Source organism: Hypomesus transpacificus, unplaced genomic scaffold, assembly GCF_021917145.1.
Source record: "Hypomesus transpacificus isolate Combined female unplaced genomic scaffold, fHypTra1 scaffold_64, whole genome shotgun sequence".
Classification (NCBI taxonomy): domain Eukaryota; kingdom Metazoa; phylum Chordata; class Actinopteri; order Osmeriformes; family Osmeridae; genus Hypomesus; species Hypomesus transpacificus.
In genome coordinates this window covers 357,909-375,642 of record NW_025814036.1, presented here as the reverse complement: position 1 = coordinate 375,642, position 17,734 = coordinate 357,909, and the positions used below count along the sequence as shown (strand labels likewise).

The 17,734-nt window shown below is 40.7% G+C and overlaps 1 protein-coding gene across 4 annotated transcripts in view; it reads left to right on the top strand.

Annotated features, from left to right (window-relative positions):
- Positions 1-17,734, top strand: part of atrx (ATRX chromatin remodeler) — a 98,677-nt gene that overhangs the window by 2,572 nt on the left and 78,371 nt on the right. For 3 of the 4 annotated variants that reach the window (XM_047017770.1, XM_047017773.1, XM_047017771.1), the window contains exons 3-7: positions 2,224-2,270; positions 2,371-2,576; positions 12,981-13,090; positions 13,282-13,349; positions 14,113-16,178. In XM_047017770.1, the coding sequence (XP_046873726.1) occupies positions 2,224-2,270; positions 2,371-2,576; positions 12,981-13,090; positions 13,282-13,349; positions 14,113-16,178 (2,497 nt within the window). The remainder of the gene's footprint in view (positions 1-2,223; positions 2,271-2,370; positions 2,577-12,980; positions 13,091-13,281; positions 13,350-14,112; positions 16,179-17,734) is intronic. The other variant, XM_047017774.1, reaches the window with a different exon arrangement.

The window sequence follows — 17,734 nt, the reverse complement described above, 5'->3', positions numbered from 1 at the left end:
CCGTAGAGGGTTGTTAACAACCTACGTTTCCCCAATTGAGTGATGAGCTCGTTTGAAGAAATAGGGGCGTATTTGCAAAATATGGCCAATTACAAACATGGACAAGTCTAGAGCGCTATACTTCATGCAAGACGTAACGGAAATTTGAAAGAAGTGCTAATATGTTGCTTTCAACAGTACCTTTTTGGGATCCCAAGAAAACTTCAGTATTTTTAATGAGCTAACTATAACAGTGTTTCCCACAGATTAGAAATCTATTTGTGGCAGGGGGGGAGTTGTTTCATGTCAGACCGGGAGGGGGGGTTCGAAATAATTCCAGGGTTTCCCACAGACTAGAAATCTAATTGTGGCGGGGGGGGGGTCGTAATAATTCCTTCGTTAATAATTCGTTACACAGTTAATTTGTTAATAATTTGTTACATTAAATATTAATCCAAAATGATTCACACCTTCACAAAATTAACAACAACTAACATATCATTTCTGCAATATGCATGTAGCAACGCTAGTGCTAAACAACTATTTAACTGGTCGGCTCCATGACGCCGGGTAAGTAGCTAGCTCTTGAGACTTCTCACCAAAAGAACAAAGGGGAAACTTTGAGTACTGTAAGTCGCTCTGGATAAGAGCGTCTGCTAAATGACTAAATGTAAATGTGAGTAAGTTACCTAGCGAAAAGTAGCCTCAACTTTCCTCGACTTTTAGCTACGGCACTAATGCTGAAGGCTCGCTGATACAGGTGTCGGTCTTACTAGAATGACATATGTATGCATTGTTGCTGACGTTGTGACTGTGTGCATATGTGAGAAAGACGCATGAGTGACAGAGAGACGGAGGGAGAGCAGGGGAAAGGAAATGCAGCTGAACGAATATGCTGCGTGTTTTAACCTAAATAGCGATAAAAAAAAATGTTTTACGAAACGCAATGTGTGGCGGCCGGTGTTGATTCTGTGGCGCACCGCCACAAATTAGTCTGTGTGGGAAACACTGTATAACAAATTATTACATGGCTGAAGACTCGATTCTGTTGGCCTACAATAAACATTTCACAATTGTAACCAACCTGGCATATTTGCTTGCATGGCTACACTTTTCCATGCTGCATTTGTTATGTTTCAGTCTCTGTAAATTTCGGAAGTTGTGTCATGTCAAACTGAACGACAAAGCTCAATGTTCTTCTCCATCTCTGCAATACTGGTTATGTCTTCAATTATGCTGGGAATGAACTGGTTGGAAATTATGAAAGTATCATTTTGCAGTTCTTCAGGGCTGTTAAGAGATGTTTTTAAATGTGATTCCATAAACTACAGTGTTTCCCACAGATTAGAAATCTAGTTGTGGCGGAGAGGGGGTTGTCAGACCCGGGGGGGGGGGGGGGATAGTCGTAATAATTCCTTTGTTAATACTTCGTTACACAGTTAACTTGTTAATAATTTGTTACATTAAATATTAGTCCTAAATGATTCACACCTTCACAAAATTAACAACAACTAATATATCATTTCTGCATTATGCATGTAGCCACGCTAGTGCTAAACAACTATTTAACTGGTCGGCTCCAGGACGCCGGGTAAGTAGCTAGCTCCTGAAACTTCTCACCAAAAGAACGAAGGGGAACCTTCGAGTAAGGTACCTAGCGAAAAGTAGCCTCAACTTTCCTCGACTTTTAGCTACGGCACTAATGCTGAAAGCTCGCTGATATAGCTGTCGGTCTTACTAGACGGTGTATGTATGCATTGTTGCTAACGTGTGCTGACGTTGTGACTGTGCATATGTGAGAAAGACGCATGAGTGACAGAGAGACGGAGGGAGGGCAGGGGAAAGGAAATGCAGCTGAACGAATATGCTGCGTGTTTTAACCTAAATAGCGATAAAAAATTTTTTTCACGAAACGCAATATGTGGCGGCCGGTGTTGATTCTGTGGCGCACCCCCACAAATTAGTCTATGTGTGGGAAACACTGAACTATGACTGTTAGCATTGTACATGAGCATTGTATTAATTTATCAGACACTTGTATTGAAAGCGACATATAAAGTGTTAATAGTACAGAAGCCAAGTAAAAGCAAAGGCATTAATACTATCGGATGCTCGTCCATATACCAAACATTCTTAAAATACTTTAGAACACATTCTGTATTCTTTTTCTGTGCGTGTGTGTGTGCGCATTTAACTTTTTTAATGCTTAAACAAAAGCTTTGGTTTTGCTTGTTTTCCCTTCAGCCTGGTAGTTCCAAAGAGGCCACTAGGTCCTCATCCCGATCCAGGAGGTACATTTACATACACAATCTCTATATACATGCATGTTTGCATGCATACATACATACTTCATTTCTGTTACAAAATGTATTTTATGCTCTATGTTTACAGGAAGCCTACAACAATAAGTAAGCACATTGGACATAACCAAACAGACACCTCTGATGACAGTGAGAACGAAGAACTGACATCTGACAGCCCCTCTGATGGCAAGCTGGTAGTAAGGCCTGAAACATCAGGAAACGAAAGCAGAGATGACCCTAGATGCAGCAGAGGAGCGATGAAGCTCAGAGTGGATCTTCCACGCAAACGCACAGGTTCGATGGTTCATACTGGAAAGAGTACACATTTTGTAGTAATGCACAGAGCATTGTATTAATCTACCTTGAGCTGCTTTTGTACAGTGCCTAGGGCTGGGCGATATGGGTAAAAAATTATCGATATAGATATTTCTATTTACATTTGATAACGATAATTAAACGATAGACCACAGATCTGTAGTAGTAGTTAAATAAGTCTCCTCCTCAACTTTTTCCCTACACTCGGCATAAAGTTTAGGCAGAGCGGTGTGAGAGAAATGTTTGCGGCCAGGGAGCACGTACCTGGGGTAAAGAAACTTAAGCTTTTTAAAACTTTGCTTTTTATCAATAGCCTACCTATCAATACCTTGGCGCAAACTCACACTTTCTGCATGTTCCAATGAGTAATTTTGCTTCAGGTGGTAAAAAAAAGTTTCTTATATATTCAGTGTTTCCACCATCTTGCTTAACCGTGGCGGTCCACCACAGAATTAGAGCTGTACAAAATTTTAGGCCGTCTATCAGCCGTGAATGTTAGAGCGCATGTCGGAGAATAGCACAGACGCACTTCACAGCGCAGTTGAGTTTGCGCGTGTGTCCTTGTGAACCGAAAGTCGTATAACTTATGTTGTCAGTTCATTTAAGCCTGTTATTTTATTAGTCTATAGTTCTTGCAAATTTAAATTAAGTTAACTGGTGATTTTCGTTGTTTGTATTCTTCCCCTGCTAGCGAAATTGCACGTCTGTTGATTGGATAGCGATTGCTGCCCTAGCTCGTTTGTATTTTAGGTGCATTATTATGCTTAAGTAGCCTAGTTTTAATGAATAAATAGTGGGTATAGTGTTATTATTTGCTACAGAATGCTTAGCCTATCAAGATCAAATGAAGCAGACAGTGTACATGCTTCCAAGTGGCCTAGGCTAGGCCACTGCATTTAAAATAATTTGTTACGTAAATTATTAATTGGCAGCATATATGCCATTTAGAACATACTGTAAGGTGTCTTTAAGTATGCTAATTGTATTTCTTTAGGGGAAATAGGACGAAAAAATTTGCAATATTACATTAGCTATTAGACTATTACATTAAGCTGCTCCAAAATATAGGGTTAGCACTTTGTTTTGGCCGGGGGGGGGGGGCAATCCTAGGAAAAAAATCCTAGGGGAAACACTGATATTAGTATTATATCTGGACCAATACGCTGTTCTTATTGGTCCAGAGAAGTTCTAAGAAATCCGCTAAACCGTAAGTGACCGACCAAGCGGTTACCTTGGAGATGTTGACAACATGGCGTCTGCTCCAGATTCGTCGTGTTTGATTTGGGATTTTCCTACGTGTTGTTATATTATATAAAAAAACAAACATGGACTTTCAACAGATCTACCAACACCTTTGTAAGCAGAGATTTGTTAAAACGTTTGTTAACCGAGACCGTAGGTCGAGGTCAACAAGAAGTCCAAATTTGCAGTTTGTTGTATTACCAGACTTGGTAGCTAGCCACCTGTTTGTTTACTACTGTACAGTACACCAATTTGCACCAAACATTGCTCTGTTCTTTGTCGGATTTCAAAAATCCAAACAACTTCCAAATAACTGAAGACAAACCTTTTTTATCAATAATTTCTTCATTGGAAGTTGCTCCCTCTCCATGGCTATCGCTGCCACTGTTTATTGCAATAAGACAAATTTTCCGCGGTTAACATTAGCTACTCCACTCGCTCAGTATATTTTAGTAAGCGTAGGCTAGGCTACCATTTCCCCCCAACTTCCTGCTGCATCACAGAAATTAAATGGACTGCTGTTCCTTATTATTCTCTATCGATATTATTGAAAATAAATTAATGTTACGATATCTTTATCGAGGGAAGTCATTACTACGATAGTTATTTTCATCGCCCAGCCCTAACAGTGCCTAGCCTGACGTTGTCATACTCATAATTCTAGTCTGAATATGAGTCTGAGAACTCTCCGTTGGGCTTTGATTACAGGGCGTGTTTCAAACGAGCCTGGAAAACAAATGCCTCTTCGCTCAATTGAATAGATCTACAACCAATCAAAGCAACAGTTTAAACAGAAATTAAACTTTTACCGATTCCCGTAGGAAGGACGGCAAAAACATTTTCCATCGACAAATGCCTTGATTGCGTCTCTCTGTTCCTCTTTCAAATTTAATGCGCTGTCGATGTCTTCTAAAACAGACTCGATGGCAGAATCATAACATCCCAGATCTCCAGCGGTAGCCATGTTTGTTCAAAACAAATTCAACTTAAGCGCTCTTTTGTGTCGTGGGTGATTACGTTACTGTTGATCATCTGTCCATCATCGTATAAAGCCCGCCCTGGCAATTTAATTGGTTCGCCCAGATTCTGGTTTTCTGTAGTTGGTCCCCAATACGAGACCCTCCAGACCCAACTTCCCGACCAAATTTTTTTTTGGGCGGGGAGAAGTTGGGCTGGCAGCCAGGCTAAACAGTGCCAACAGTATTCATATACATATTTTAACCCTATATCGTTCGGAGTCAGATGGCAGCGGTGAGGGAGTTGGGCTAGTAATCAGAAGGTTACTGGATCGATTCCCCGCCGTGTCAAATGATGTTGTGTCCTTGGGCAAGGCACTTAACCCTACTTGCCTCCCGGGGAATGTCCCTGTACTTACTGTAATTCGCTCTGGATAAGAGCGTCTGCTAAATGACTAAATGTGAATGTAAATATAGATGTCCCCATTATCAAAAACTGGCCTAGAAGGGACTGATTTGGCCCACATGCTCATTCAGAGACTATTTCTATAGAAGCCCCAGCCTCTTGTCTAGCTCATCCACAGTTAACTACAATGCCAGGGGCCGAATGTATAAAGGCGTGTACGCATGAAAATGGGCGCAGAAATGTGTGTATGGGTGTTTCTACACAGTTTCAGATTTATGAAAGAACATGTGGCGTGAGAATCTATGTACATTCTGCACAAATTAGAACCCATGCGCACGCCATGTTTTGACGTGATACGGCGACAAAGTGACCGAAAGGCAGAGAGAAAGTGCACGCATAACAAATGACAGTTTTACTTGGTCTACAACGGGAGCAAGTTGTATAGGCTATCTACAAATTATGTCAATTATCAAATTTTAGCCAGAATATTTTTTTGTATTTGGGCCACAAATGAGTTACACCAAATGTGATTATGCAATCGGTGTGCAATGCTTTAGCGCTTTTGGAGGACATCACCAATGGGAAAATCAGTAAATTAAGTTCAGTGGAATCCATTGTGACAAATGTGTGATATCGGTTGCGTACGCAGTGTTCATACATCTGAGAAAAAACTGTTTTGTCTGTATGCATACTTTTACGGATTAATTTACGCATTCTGATACATTTGGCCTCAAGTATCTCTGTGTGTTAAAGGTTTTTGTGGCACAATTATCTTGAGAAATGGGCACTGTATGAAGTAAAAAATCTGCCATGACCTAAGGGCGTGCAGTGGCATGAGTGATGGATTAAAAAGGCCAAGAAAGTTAAGTGTTGTTTCAGTGAATCACTTCTACGGTTGCATATTTCGTGCATTTTCCTTAAAGTTAGCATATGCAAGTTTTGCGACCCTAGCCATTTTATAGGTTTGAAAGGAATAAAACCAAAATATCCCACCGTCTCCCTTGAAAGCCACTCCTCCAAAACACATGAACGCACTGCCTGACTACTGCTGGGAGGAAGTTTGATAAGTTACCCGTCCAGTCATTGCATTTGGTTTGAATGCAATTCGATCCTTAGTGCCGATCCAACCTTAATGATTGGTCATGATTATTTCAGTCAAATTTGAGCACTATCTTTATTAAGCTGCTGATTTACAACATTTTGCATTCAGACTGGATTCAAAGAACTGTATTCTGGTCGGGGTGTGTAAGCAGCATTTTATCATAAGTTGGCTGTGGGAGCAAATTACCTTTGAGCCCACATTTGCAATGTCATTTCAAAGTTTTGAGATCTCTTAAAGATTATTATTTACAGTAGTTTATATTGTAATAGCTTATTAGTAACCATAATATTTAATGAAACATTGGTTTAGTTTGGTGTTTTATATCATTGAGTTTGGCCTATTCAATAAATATAGGCTAGATGTTTATTTAAGATGGTAAATGTGTACTGTCACATTAAGGTGTGGGTTTGTGGTTGCCCTCGGTTTGTTTCGATGTTTCAGTGTCAAATCAAAGAGTTGGTATCATGGTTCTCATTGGTTGGAGACTAGGCATGGGCCGGTTACCGCTTTCAAGGTATACCGCGGTTTGAAAAAGTCACGGTTTCAATACCTCTTTAATTTTCCGTTATATCATTGATGCGGTATTGGCAGTTTAAATTGTTTTTTTTGTCTCGTCAAAGATGGAAAGTGCAGGAATCCCTCAGGTTTTACGCAGCGGAGAAAGTAACCCTCCGGTTGCAACAAGTTAAGAGAGTTAGCGTGTTTAGCACTGGTGAAATTCACTTAACAGTACTCTTAGCATGCTACCGACTGAGGCAGATAACACGGCTAATTCACTAGCTAGCATCAACTAGTTTCACGTTAGCCTATGTTCTACCAGAGCCATAGAAAAATATGTTTCTTGGGAAGTCCAGATTAGCCTACTACAGCAGTGTTTCCACAGATTAGCAAGCTATTTCTGTTGGTGGTGGAGGGGGGGGGGGGTTGCCCGGTGTCTGACTGGGGGGGTTCAAAATAATTACTTTGTTTGTAATTAGTTACACAGAACTTTATTATTAAACCGTAATTTTCGGACCGTAAACCGCATATTTTTTCAAATTTTTCGACCCTGCGGCTTATAGCCGGGAGCCATTCAAGTTTGAAAGTTAAAAAGTTTGTGTGTCTGAAATGCTATGTGATACAGTACAGTTTACACAGCATAGTATATGTTCTGTAGCTATTAGTGCACTAAATGGTAACACTCAGTGTGTGAAATACACGTCAATATTCGGGGGGGTCCCCATCTCTCGATTGTTGCACAATACCGATCTAAATTTGCTCAATACGCAGTAGTCAGGGACAGACTGGGAGTAATACATCTAAGTTAAAAATAAGAATATTCATAGTTAAATACATTTGGCTAGTATAACAATACAAATTAATGCTCCAAATGTTACTTGCACGTAGGGGTGTCACGATACCAAAAATTCAGTAGTCGGTGCCGATACCAGTAAAATAACACGATTCTCGATGCCAATTTCAATACCATGGTAAAAAAAAAAGGATTTTCTAAGATTACGTATGTACTTGAACTTGAAACATTTACTTATTTATAAAAAATATTTGGAAAAACAGCAAAATGTCATAAGACATACAAAACATGTGCAACAGAGCATAGCACAACCTAATACAGTGCAATTAAGCCATTCAGCTAACAAGATGAACATGACTTTACCTTCTAACCAAGGTAGGCTATAGGCTTACGTTAAAACTACAGCATAGCTAACCTAAACTAAGTACATAACATAAGCCATTGTAACACTAGTGCCCACCATCTCAAACATCCTGTACAGTAACGTGTATGACAGATTAAAAAACAGAAAAAGTGCATTCTTTGGATGTATTCAGAACTTCGCCGCGACCACAACGAACAGTGATTTATTTTGTATGATGCCAGATGTTAGCATCGGTGCTGCTCTTCTGGAACGGCTCACCTTGAATTCTTTAAACAAATCCAGATGACGATCTTTCAGTTGCTTAGCTAAATTGGAAGTATTACCTCCCTTGATCTGAAGAACAAGGTAGCATCTTCTGCATAGTGGCTTCTGCGGATTAATTGTAACGCCACGGTCATCTGCCTCAAAAGCAAAGTAGGCTATTTCCAAACACGACTTTTTGTGCCTTTGTTGTAAACAAGACGAGGTGGGGCGATTGCTGCGGCTGCAGTTGCCATCTTGGTTTTCTGAATGTAAACGTCGACTGGAACACTCTTGAATACTGCCCCCATCAGTTCCAGAAGAGGCGCTGCACCGATGCTAACATCTGGCATCGGCGCTCACGGTGCTTCAAAAAAATGGGCATCGTCTGTGTTTTGTTATTTTAGCATCGAAAGGTATCGTAAGTATCGGTTCTCGTGACATCCCTACTTGCACGCTCGCATTACTTGTTGACGCCCCTATCTACACCCACATCAAAACGATACTTTGACCTAGGTTTGGGCTAAGCCCCTAATGTTTAGAACATCTGGCTCCGCCCCTGCCTACCACCACAAATAGAATCTAATTCTGTGGGAAACACTGCAGCATATAGGGGTAGATGACATGACACATGATTTTTCTGTAATTAAGTGTGAATGTTTATTTAGATGCATTTTTCCACTTAAACAACACATGGTAGTGAAGCATACTATGGTTCTTTGTTTCAAACTGTAATTTTGTATGAAATATCTGTTATGTTTTGATTATATTTTAAGGTGAATACGCATAACGTCCTGCGGTGTGACCGTAACATAGGTGAAGCATTAAACTTACATATGAACAAAATAAAACAGAAATATCTGGAGCAGCTAATAACTGCCTTGGCATTATATTGTATATATTTACATTATTAATATTAGGTTTTAATATGCGCAAAACTAGTAAATTAGTATTTACAGCTAAATAACTTTCGTAACACAAATGGTGTCCTGTGGCGTGACATGGCAAATCCGATTTTTGAAACGGCAGTTACATGGACAACTATAGGGGTCCTTAGTCAACCCCCCCTACCAGGAAGCCCCCCAGATGTTGGAATGTACAGTGAAGGTTAAAAGGTGAGCGTTTACCTCTGATTAATTTCATAAATTTCACAGTTTCTGTCAGACAATGTATGTGTCATTTTTTGTAGTGTGACAGCTGTAGTTCAAAATGTGTAAAAAATATATTTTTAATTAAACATATTAAGGTTAAAACAGTGTAATTATTCAGTTAGCATAATAGCTAAGGTCAGTCTTGTATAGCAATGACTCAAAATAGCCATAACGATGAAAATGTCCTGCGGTGTGACGGCCCTGTCCTGTGGTGTGACTACTCTGTCCTCTGGTGTGACATAAATAAGTTTGATGTCTTGTTTGGTCTTTATCTGTTATTCTTTAAATGTTATATATATTAGGTATTTGAGTCAATGTGACATAATCATTTATTGTATGTGGAATGTTAACAATCACATTAAAGTTTTTTTTGTTGATTTTTATAGCATGAGCAAAGAATGAGCAAAGAAAGGACTAGGCAGTACCGGTTAAAGGAAAGGTTAAACCAGGAAGAAGCCAGGCGTGAGAAGATCCTTAGGGAGAGAATAAGAAAGTAAATAAGCTGATAATAGGGAAAGGGAGTTGAGGCTTTCTTTAAAATGTACACTTTTGTAGAAACTGTGCAACAACTGACTCTGGTTTATCAACAGATATCAAGAAAAGAAAGCTAAGGGAGAAATTCCACCAAGAAATATAAGTTGCCTCCCAAAACAAAAAAAAGAAAAGCGTCGTGAAGAATGGAGGCAGACAAAGGCAAAGAGCAGGAAGAAAAAGAAGGATCTGGCAGCTATTTTAGACATGACTCCCCCTGAAGGACTTGTCCATGGTTTTCCTGTGCATGGTTCTCCTTCTCTATCTCCCATTCCAAGTCCTTCAATTCTGTCAACAATCAGCCATAACCTTCCCTTAGCCCATCCACCAAGCAATAGGCGGAAGAAAACAGTGTGTCAAGCCAAATTGAGAGCCAAAGTTAAGAAGCTGGAAAAAGAGAACATGACGCTTAAATCAGAGCTGGATGGCATAAGAAAAGTGAACAGCAAAATGAGGGTCCAAAAGCATCGCTGGGGCAAAAGTAAGGAATCTTGCCCATCAATCCAGCACCAGACCTGCTACAGAAAAAAAACAAAGTTATTCATTTTCTAACCAGAGATGAAAACAGTAGGCTCTTGGCGGGGAAAAAAGGATACAGTAGGGCGGAAAAAAAAAATGCAGCGGCGTGTTCTGACCAACACATTATTGGAGCTCCACACCAAATTCAGCCAGGAATGCACCTTGGTGCATCAGATGTCATACCATCAGTTTGTGAGGTACAGGCCCAAGCACATCACAGAGGCCAGACCCACAGACAGGAATACTTGTGCGTGTTATCAGCATGAGAACATGCATCTTCTCATAGTGTTTGGTACGTAAAGGCCTGATCGCAACCAAGAGCCTTTCCCATCTTCTGTCTGAGATCACGTGCAATGCTCAAGATCAGCAGTGTATGAAGAGGCTGTGCACAAACTGCTGTTTTGATGAGGTGCAGCTCAACATACCTCTGAATTGGCAAGGTGGGAGCAGTGGCAGCGAGAAGATGTGAATGTGGGTGACAAGGTGTACAAAAACTGGGTGAAGAAAGGGGTGAGTGGAACAACTTGAAGAGGCCTTCCAACATGCCTTGGAGTCGATAGCATCCCACCAGTTTAACTGGATGCACCAATCACGGAAAATAAGAGTTGAAGGGAAATTTGCAGGAGAACGACTTAGCTTTACATATAGATTTCTCTGAAAACTATGCTTGTAAACTCAATACTGAGATACAAGCTTTTCACTTTGGTGGAAGTAGGAGCCAGGTTACCCTCCATACAGTTGTAGCATACACCAAAACGGCCACTCAGAGCTTTGCAACCATATCAAAGTCTCTGAGGCACGATGAGCGTGCTGTGTGGGCTCACTTACAGCCAGTCATTGAGGACCTCCAGATCCAGCATGGCTCACCGTTTGAGTCATTCCATGTAATCAGGGATGGTCCTGTGACGCAGTACCGCAATAAGACCAACTGTTTCCTGATGAGCACTGTGCCATTTACCTGGGGGTTCCAGAGTGTAACATGGAATTACAGTGAAAGAAGTCACGGAAAGGGGCTCCTGATGGGATCAGAGCTTGTGTGAAGCGGATGGCAGACCAGGTTGTGCTAAGGGGACATGATCTACAAACTGCTGAGGCACTGTTTGACTTTTTGTCCAGCAAAGATGAGATGAAAATCCAAATTAAATGGATAGAGGAAAAGGACATTGCTGAATTTGACACCCTGCTCCCTCCTGTCCTACCAGTTGTGAAGGGTATACTGGGCACACACCAGATTTTCACTACTACACCGGGGGAAATATTTCACAGGGAAGTCAGTTGCTTCTGCAACTATCCCAAAGTGTGTGACTGCTTTAACGTCAAACAAGTCACAATGACCACTGACAGTCCAGGTCAAGAGGTGAGCACAGTCCCTCCCTCCCAAGATGATGGTGACCAAAACGTGTTGGAGGTGGGAAAGTTCATCATTTTCAAATATGATGAGAAGCGATATGTTGGCCAAATCTCAGATATTCAGGGAGAGGAAATACAGGTGAATTATATGGTTCAGCGTGGACAGAAGAATACTTTCCAGTGGCCTGACAAAGATGATCGCATCTATTACTCTCGTACCAACATAATTGGGGGGATATCTGAGCCTGAGCCCTGTGGTAGAGTGGCAAAATTGGACCAACTCGATTGGATCATGTTCAACACATAACTTTTTCTAACATGATTTCAATGACATTCTACTGAGAAATAAGATATGTTTTGTCTTCTTCTTTGTGACGACTGATGCCTCTAATATGTTGATTATTCAGTATGTCTTGTTGTTGACAGATGTTAAGTCAAAAATGCAAATGGATTTGTTTGTTACAAAAATACATTTGACCTATAAAGTTCATACAATGTCTCATCTCTTCCTGTGGTGTGACATCACTTTAAATACAATTAAATTACTTTTCCTAATCTTAACTAACTTTTATTATTATGTACATATGAAAATATTGCATAATTTAACTATCAAAAAGAAAGCAGACATATATATTAGTTTTTTTTTGTCTGTTTATAGAATATTTCCACTAGAGTGAGTGATAAAAGATGGCACAAGTGAATAATCAAATAAAAAAACAGCTGTGAAAAATAATCATATGCAGAATTTTTATGAACATTCTGAAAGAGTACTTCTTAAACTTTAAACATACCTAAGCTGTACTTGAAATCAATAATAGTAAAATATTTTAATTTTGTCATAGTGACATGTCACACCGCAGGACAAATTGTGGCTGAAGCTATAAGAAAAGCTTCAAAAATTATGAAAAAAAAACTATGGAACACTAACAGTTTAAAAAAATTCAGCATTTGAACATTATAATTTCATACAACTGTAATCCTCATGAGAACTTTATAAAAAAAAAAAAAAAAATCTGTTTCACCCTTATTTGTCAACTACCCATAGACAGATCCCCGGCAGTTAATTAAGGCATTTGAGTTTTTAATAGTAGTAGTTGTCATTTATCTTGTATTATGGCAGGAAGTAGCGAGTAACAGATGTATTTTGCACTTGAAACCTTGTGTTAATTTTCAAGTATCAGCTATGGTGCCACTGGCAATTTTCACACCATTGCTCTTTTTGCACTCACAGACGAATCCTTACAGGAGAGAGTAAATTGTACTGCCTGCGGACAGCAAGTGAACCATTTCCAGCGCAACTCTGTCTATGAGCACCCCATGCTTAAAGTGCTCATTTGCAAGGTAATCAGGTTTGGGCTAAGCTTCTTGCAACATTAGAGAGATGGCTGTGTGGGAAAATGAAAAAATGCATGGTTATTCATCAAAAAAACTAATAATAAGAGATTATTGTTTTTGTATTGTATTGTTTTTTTGTTGCATTCCTGATGTTGATGTATGCCTAAGAAAAAAAATCCATTATTCCTCTACTCCAGTCATGCTACAAGTATTACACAAGCGATGACATCAGCAGAGACACGGATGGCATGGATGAGCAATGCAGGTAAGAAATAACAAATCTCAGATGTTCAGCAAAGATTGAGCAAGAAGCTCTCAGGGCCGTAATTTCTGGTTCATGGCACAAGTTCACAGCACAAGTGAATCTAAGGTATGGCCAATACCTTTTTACGGTATTGGGCGCAATGGCGCACAGTTGTAAAAATTATTGAAATTTTAAAATAATCTAAATGAGGGGTGTGGACTTCAGTTCTAGCCATCAAAGAAGCACCCCTCATTTTCCTTAAAAGTAGCACGCCTCTTTCACCGGCTGAGACAGGAAAGCTTCTCCAAGGAAGAATGTGTCAATCATACACATGCATATATTTTGTTTTGTGATAAAAAAGGTTAATGACAGTAAAAATTAGTAAAATTATTCTCTTAATAAGCCAGCATGACATACTGAACTACATACAGAAACTAACACAGAACAATGGAATAAAGCGTTAAGACGTGGTCTGACGAGACAGATGCTATCCCCAATGTTGGTTTTATTTGACACCAAACTAGCACAGCTTCACCTGATTTTGACGAACACTCCATTGCGTGACCTACGCCCACTTTGGCATAAGTGATGCCATTACAAGCTGTCAAATTAGCAAACATGGCAAGACGAGAGAAAAAACCCACCTTGTGCCCAACTAAATTGTGATATTGTCTGCTTTAGCGCTACCGCCTACATTGTGCCATCCCTAAACAAGAGTCCTTAGTCACAGTTTGCATTTCTTACAGTCTTATTACTGTATGCGTCTGTGTTCCCACATATCCAGGTGGTGTGCTGAAGGGGGGAACCTGATCTGCTGTGACTTTTGCAACAACGCTTTCTGTAAGAAGTGCATCCTGCGCAACCTAGGCAGGAAGGAACTGTCCATCATCACAGATGAGAAAAAGAAATGGCATTGTTACATATGCACCGCTGACCCCCTCCTGGACCTGGTTTCTAACTGCCAACGCCTCATAAGCAACGTAGGTCAGCTGTGGAGTAGGCATGGGAGGAAGGACAAGAAAGGTGAAGGGGACAAAAAGCGTCACAGAGAGCTCAAATATCACAAGCCGATGGTGAACGGGAAGGAGCACTTGGATGGCTCAGGAACTTTGACATTCTCCTACAAGAAGATACAGGTTCCCAAAGAGCTTTTGAAGAAAGCTAAGAGTCTTGTGGAAACTACCGCTGGATTAAATAGCACATTTATAAAATTTATCCAACAGGCAACAGAGGAAAAGCAGGTCGACAGCGCAGTCAGGCACAGGCATTTGAAGGCCTTCAAGTCTGTACTGACTGATTTGAAGAAGGCCCACTTTGCCTTGGAGGTGGCTTTGGAGCCTGAGTTCTTGAAGCAACTGATACAGAATGGAGAAGGCAATGCTATACCAAACAGGACAAGCAGTGAAAAGATTGTTGAGTCTGACCAAACACATGGCAGCTCTGACTTGACTGTCCATAAGGTAAATGAACATACCGAGGTGGAGGAGGCTGAACTAGAGGAAGACAGACAGTCAGCCCAGAAGGATTTGAATGACATCCCCACTACATCACCACAGGGGTCTGAGACCAATACAGACGCCAATAAAGCCAAACATCAGCCAAAGGTGAAATCTGAGACAGAAGAGGCTAATTGTGATGAAGGTGCTGCATCGGCTGATGAGTTGTCCCTGGATAAGGACATTGTCTCTGTCCCTCCATCTGTTCCTGATGAACTCTTCCAGATGGTGGAGAGCCTCTCGGATACAACAATGCTGTCTCAGGGGAACAACAGCACAGATAATGAAGACAAGACCCTCAAGTTCACCAGAAGATCACTAGACTCCAAAATGCCTCCTCCTAGGGTGAAGAACCTAATTGTTAAACTTACGCCTGTTCCTGTGGTTACCACTTGTGGGTCCAAGAGTGAGGACATGGATGAGGGGCTGAAGGAAGAGGAAGTGAAAGAGGAAGAAGAAATGGAAGAAGATGGCACAGGAGACTTAGACCAGCAATGCAATGTAGAGAGTAAACCCTGCCTCAACCGGAGGTCATCCAGAGTGAAGACCACGCCCTTGAGGAAGCTAGCAGATGGTAAGATTGAGACCGACACCTTAAAGGATAACAACAGTGACTTTGAAGAGTCTGAAGGGCAAAGCAAAACCAGAGCCTCCAAGAGAAATACAAATTTGAAGGCTGAAGAAGGGGATAATTCAAGCATGGGCACCAAAGCCTCCGCAGAGCTCAAGGCAGAAGACTCTGATTCAGATGAAGTCCCTGAGATCCTCCTTAAAACAGTGGCAGCGGATCAGAGCTCAGACGAGAACCAAGGAGTTGCAAAGGATGAATGTGCTGGCAGGAGTTTGAAGAAGTGCTTGTTCAAGCTTAACAAGACATCAACTGCACAAGAAAAAGAAAATAAAACTCCTAAACGGAAACTTGTGTCCATTGACTCAGAGTCAGTTGACAAATACAAGACAACGTCAATGGCTGCCAAAAAGTCCAATAAGAAGAAGCAGAACAGGTCTGAATCCTCTGAAGACACTGACTTCGAGGTGACAATGAAGAGCTTAGGCAAGGGAAAGAGGACGTTTGGCCAGGCCAAGAAGAAGGAAGAACAAAAAACAAAGGATGACAATAAGGAAGAAGCCAAAGCTGGTGACAGAAGGAGGTCGTATGAGAGCAAGCGCAAATCAAAAAGAGGAGTCAAAGTAGATACCAAGCAAGAAGATTCTTCCTCCTCCAGTGAGGACATGGAGGAACCTAAGGCAAAGGGAGGGGTGTCAGGGGAGGAGAGTGGGGACCAGCAGGAGATCAAGCCCATTGTGGAGGAGAGCATGGCCACAGGAGGAGACCCCTTTCACCAGTCCTCAGGTCAGTTTGACAACTAAATGGAAAAAGCAGACAACAGACTTGTGCAATTCAGCATTCAATTGTGTTGTATTTGCCTTTGTCTTAGACATTGTTTACTTTGGGCAAAGCTGTAGTAGCTGCAAACAATTACCACACACTTATTCATAAGATCCATGCTATGTGCACCTAGCTAACTAGCAATGTTGGTCAGCTCTTAGTGTTTCAGTTTACAAGTGTTTTTTTTTGCTAGAATAAAAGGTGGAAACTAACATTGGCGATATCCTGTCTGCTACTATATTATAGAGCAAAAGGAGATTCTCTCAACCAAAGGTGTTTGAATGTTTCTCAACTAGTGTTGTCACAAAAAAAATGAAAAGAGCCATGTATGTAAATACTTATATATAAGTAATGGGGTGTGAGGCAGATGACAGCGGGATCATCTTGGATCACCAAAAACCAATTTGCAACCATCACCGTTCATGTACTTTATGGTTTGCAGCATACTGCAAATGTACTGAGGCATACGAAAGGAGAGGGCACAACAGCATTAACACATTTTACAGAGGCTTTTAGATGACATAGTTTGCAAAAATGTTGGTGTTTGGGATGTATATTTACTAGTGTTGTCAGTTTAACGCGTTATTAACGGCGTTAACGCAAACCCAAATTAACGGCGTCAATTTTTTTATCGCGCGATTAACGCTCTTTTTGACCTAGCAAACTTTGTAGTTTTTTTTCACATTCTGTTGCAACAACCACTGACGTTAGAAAAACTACAATACCACACCGGATCTAGCTAGACCGGAAACAAAACAACAGGCACGCCACACACACTTGTTTGGGCTTGCGAGCCGGCTAAACAGTCGTAGCAGAGCCCTTTTACGGATATTAGACATTCTCTGGTAGGAGGCTAACGTTATGTTTTGAGTTGATTGCCAGCGCCAGACGCCGAAATGGATGCCAATAAGATTCTGAATGGAAAGTTTACTTTTAAAAGGTTGCCAAATGGTTCCATTGACAAGACCAAAGTGATCAGTATGTTCTGTCGTTGTGAACTGAGCCGGAGGGAATGAGCTATCATCGCAGCACGTCGTGGAGTCGAAAATAGAATTTTGATGGCACACAGCCAAGCACACAGCTGATGCAAATTCTCCGCCTGCTCGTCAAAGCCAGGCGATTGCAATGTTGTTTTCAATTTAAAAAAAAAACATTTGCACAAAGCAATCCGAACTACTTTTCCATGTCGATAAGAGCATTACAATTTGGAAAAAGAAATCAAGGGACATTTAAAATAGATACAAATGTGCGATTAATTGAGATTCATTGCGAGTTAACTATGACATTAATGCAATTAATCGCGATTAAATATTTTAATCGTTTGACAGCTCTAATATTTACGTTTAACCCTTAATAGCCAGACCATTCAAATATGGGATCTTAAATCCCCATGGTTCCTGCCTCACTGTCCAATCACCGATTTTGTTTATGAAAACTGTCATATACTCATGACAACATAAGCTAACAGCACATCTAATTGGTGAAGGGGTATCAGGCCGTGAATAATTAAGGTATCGTCA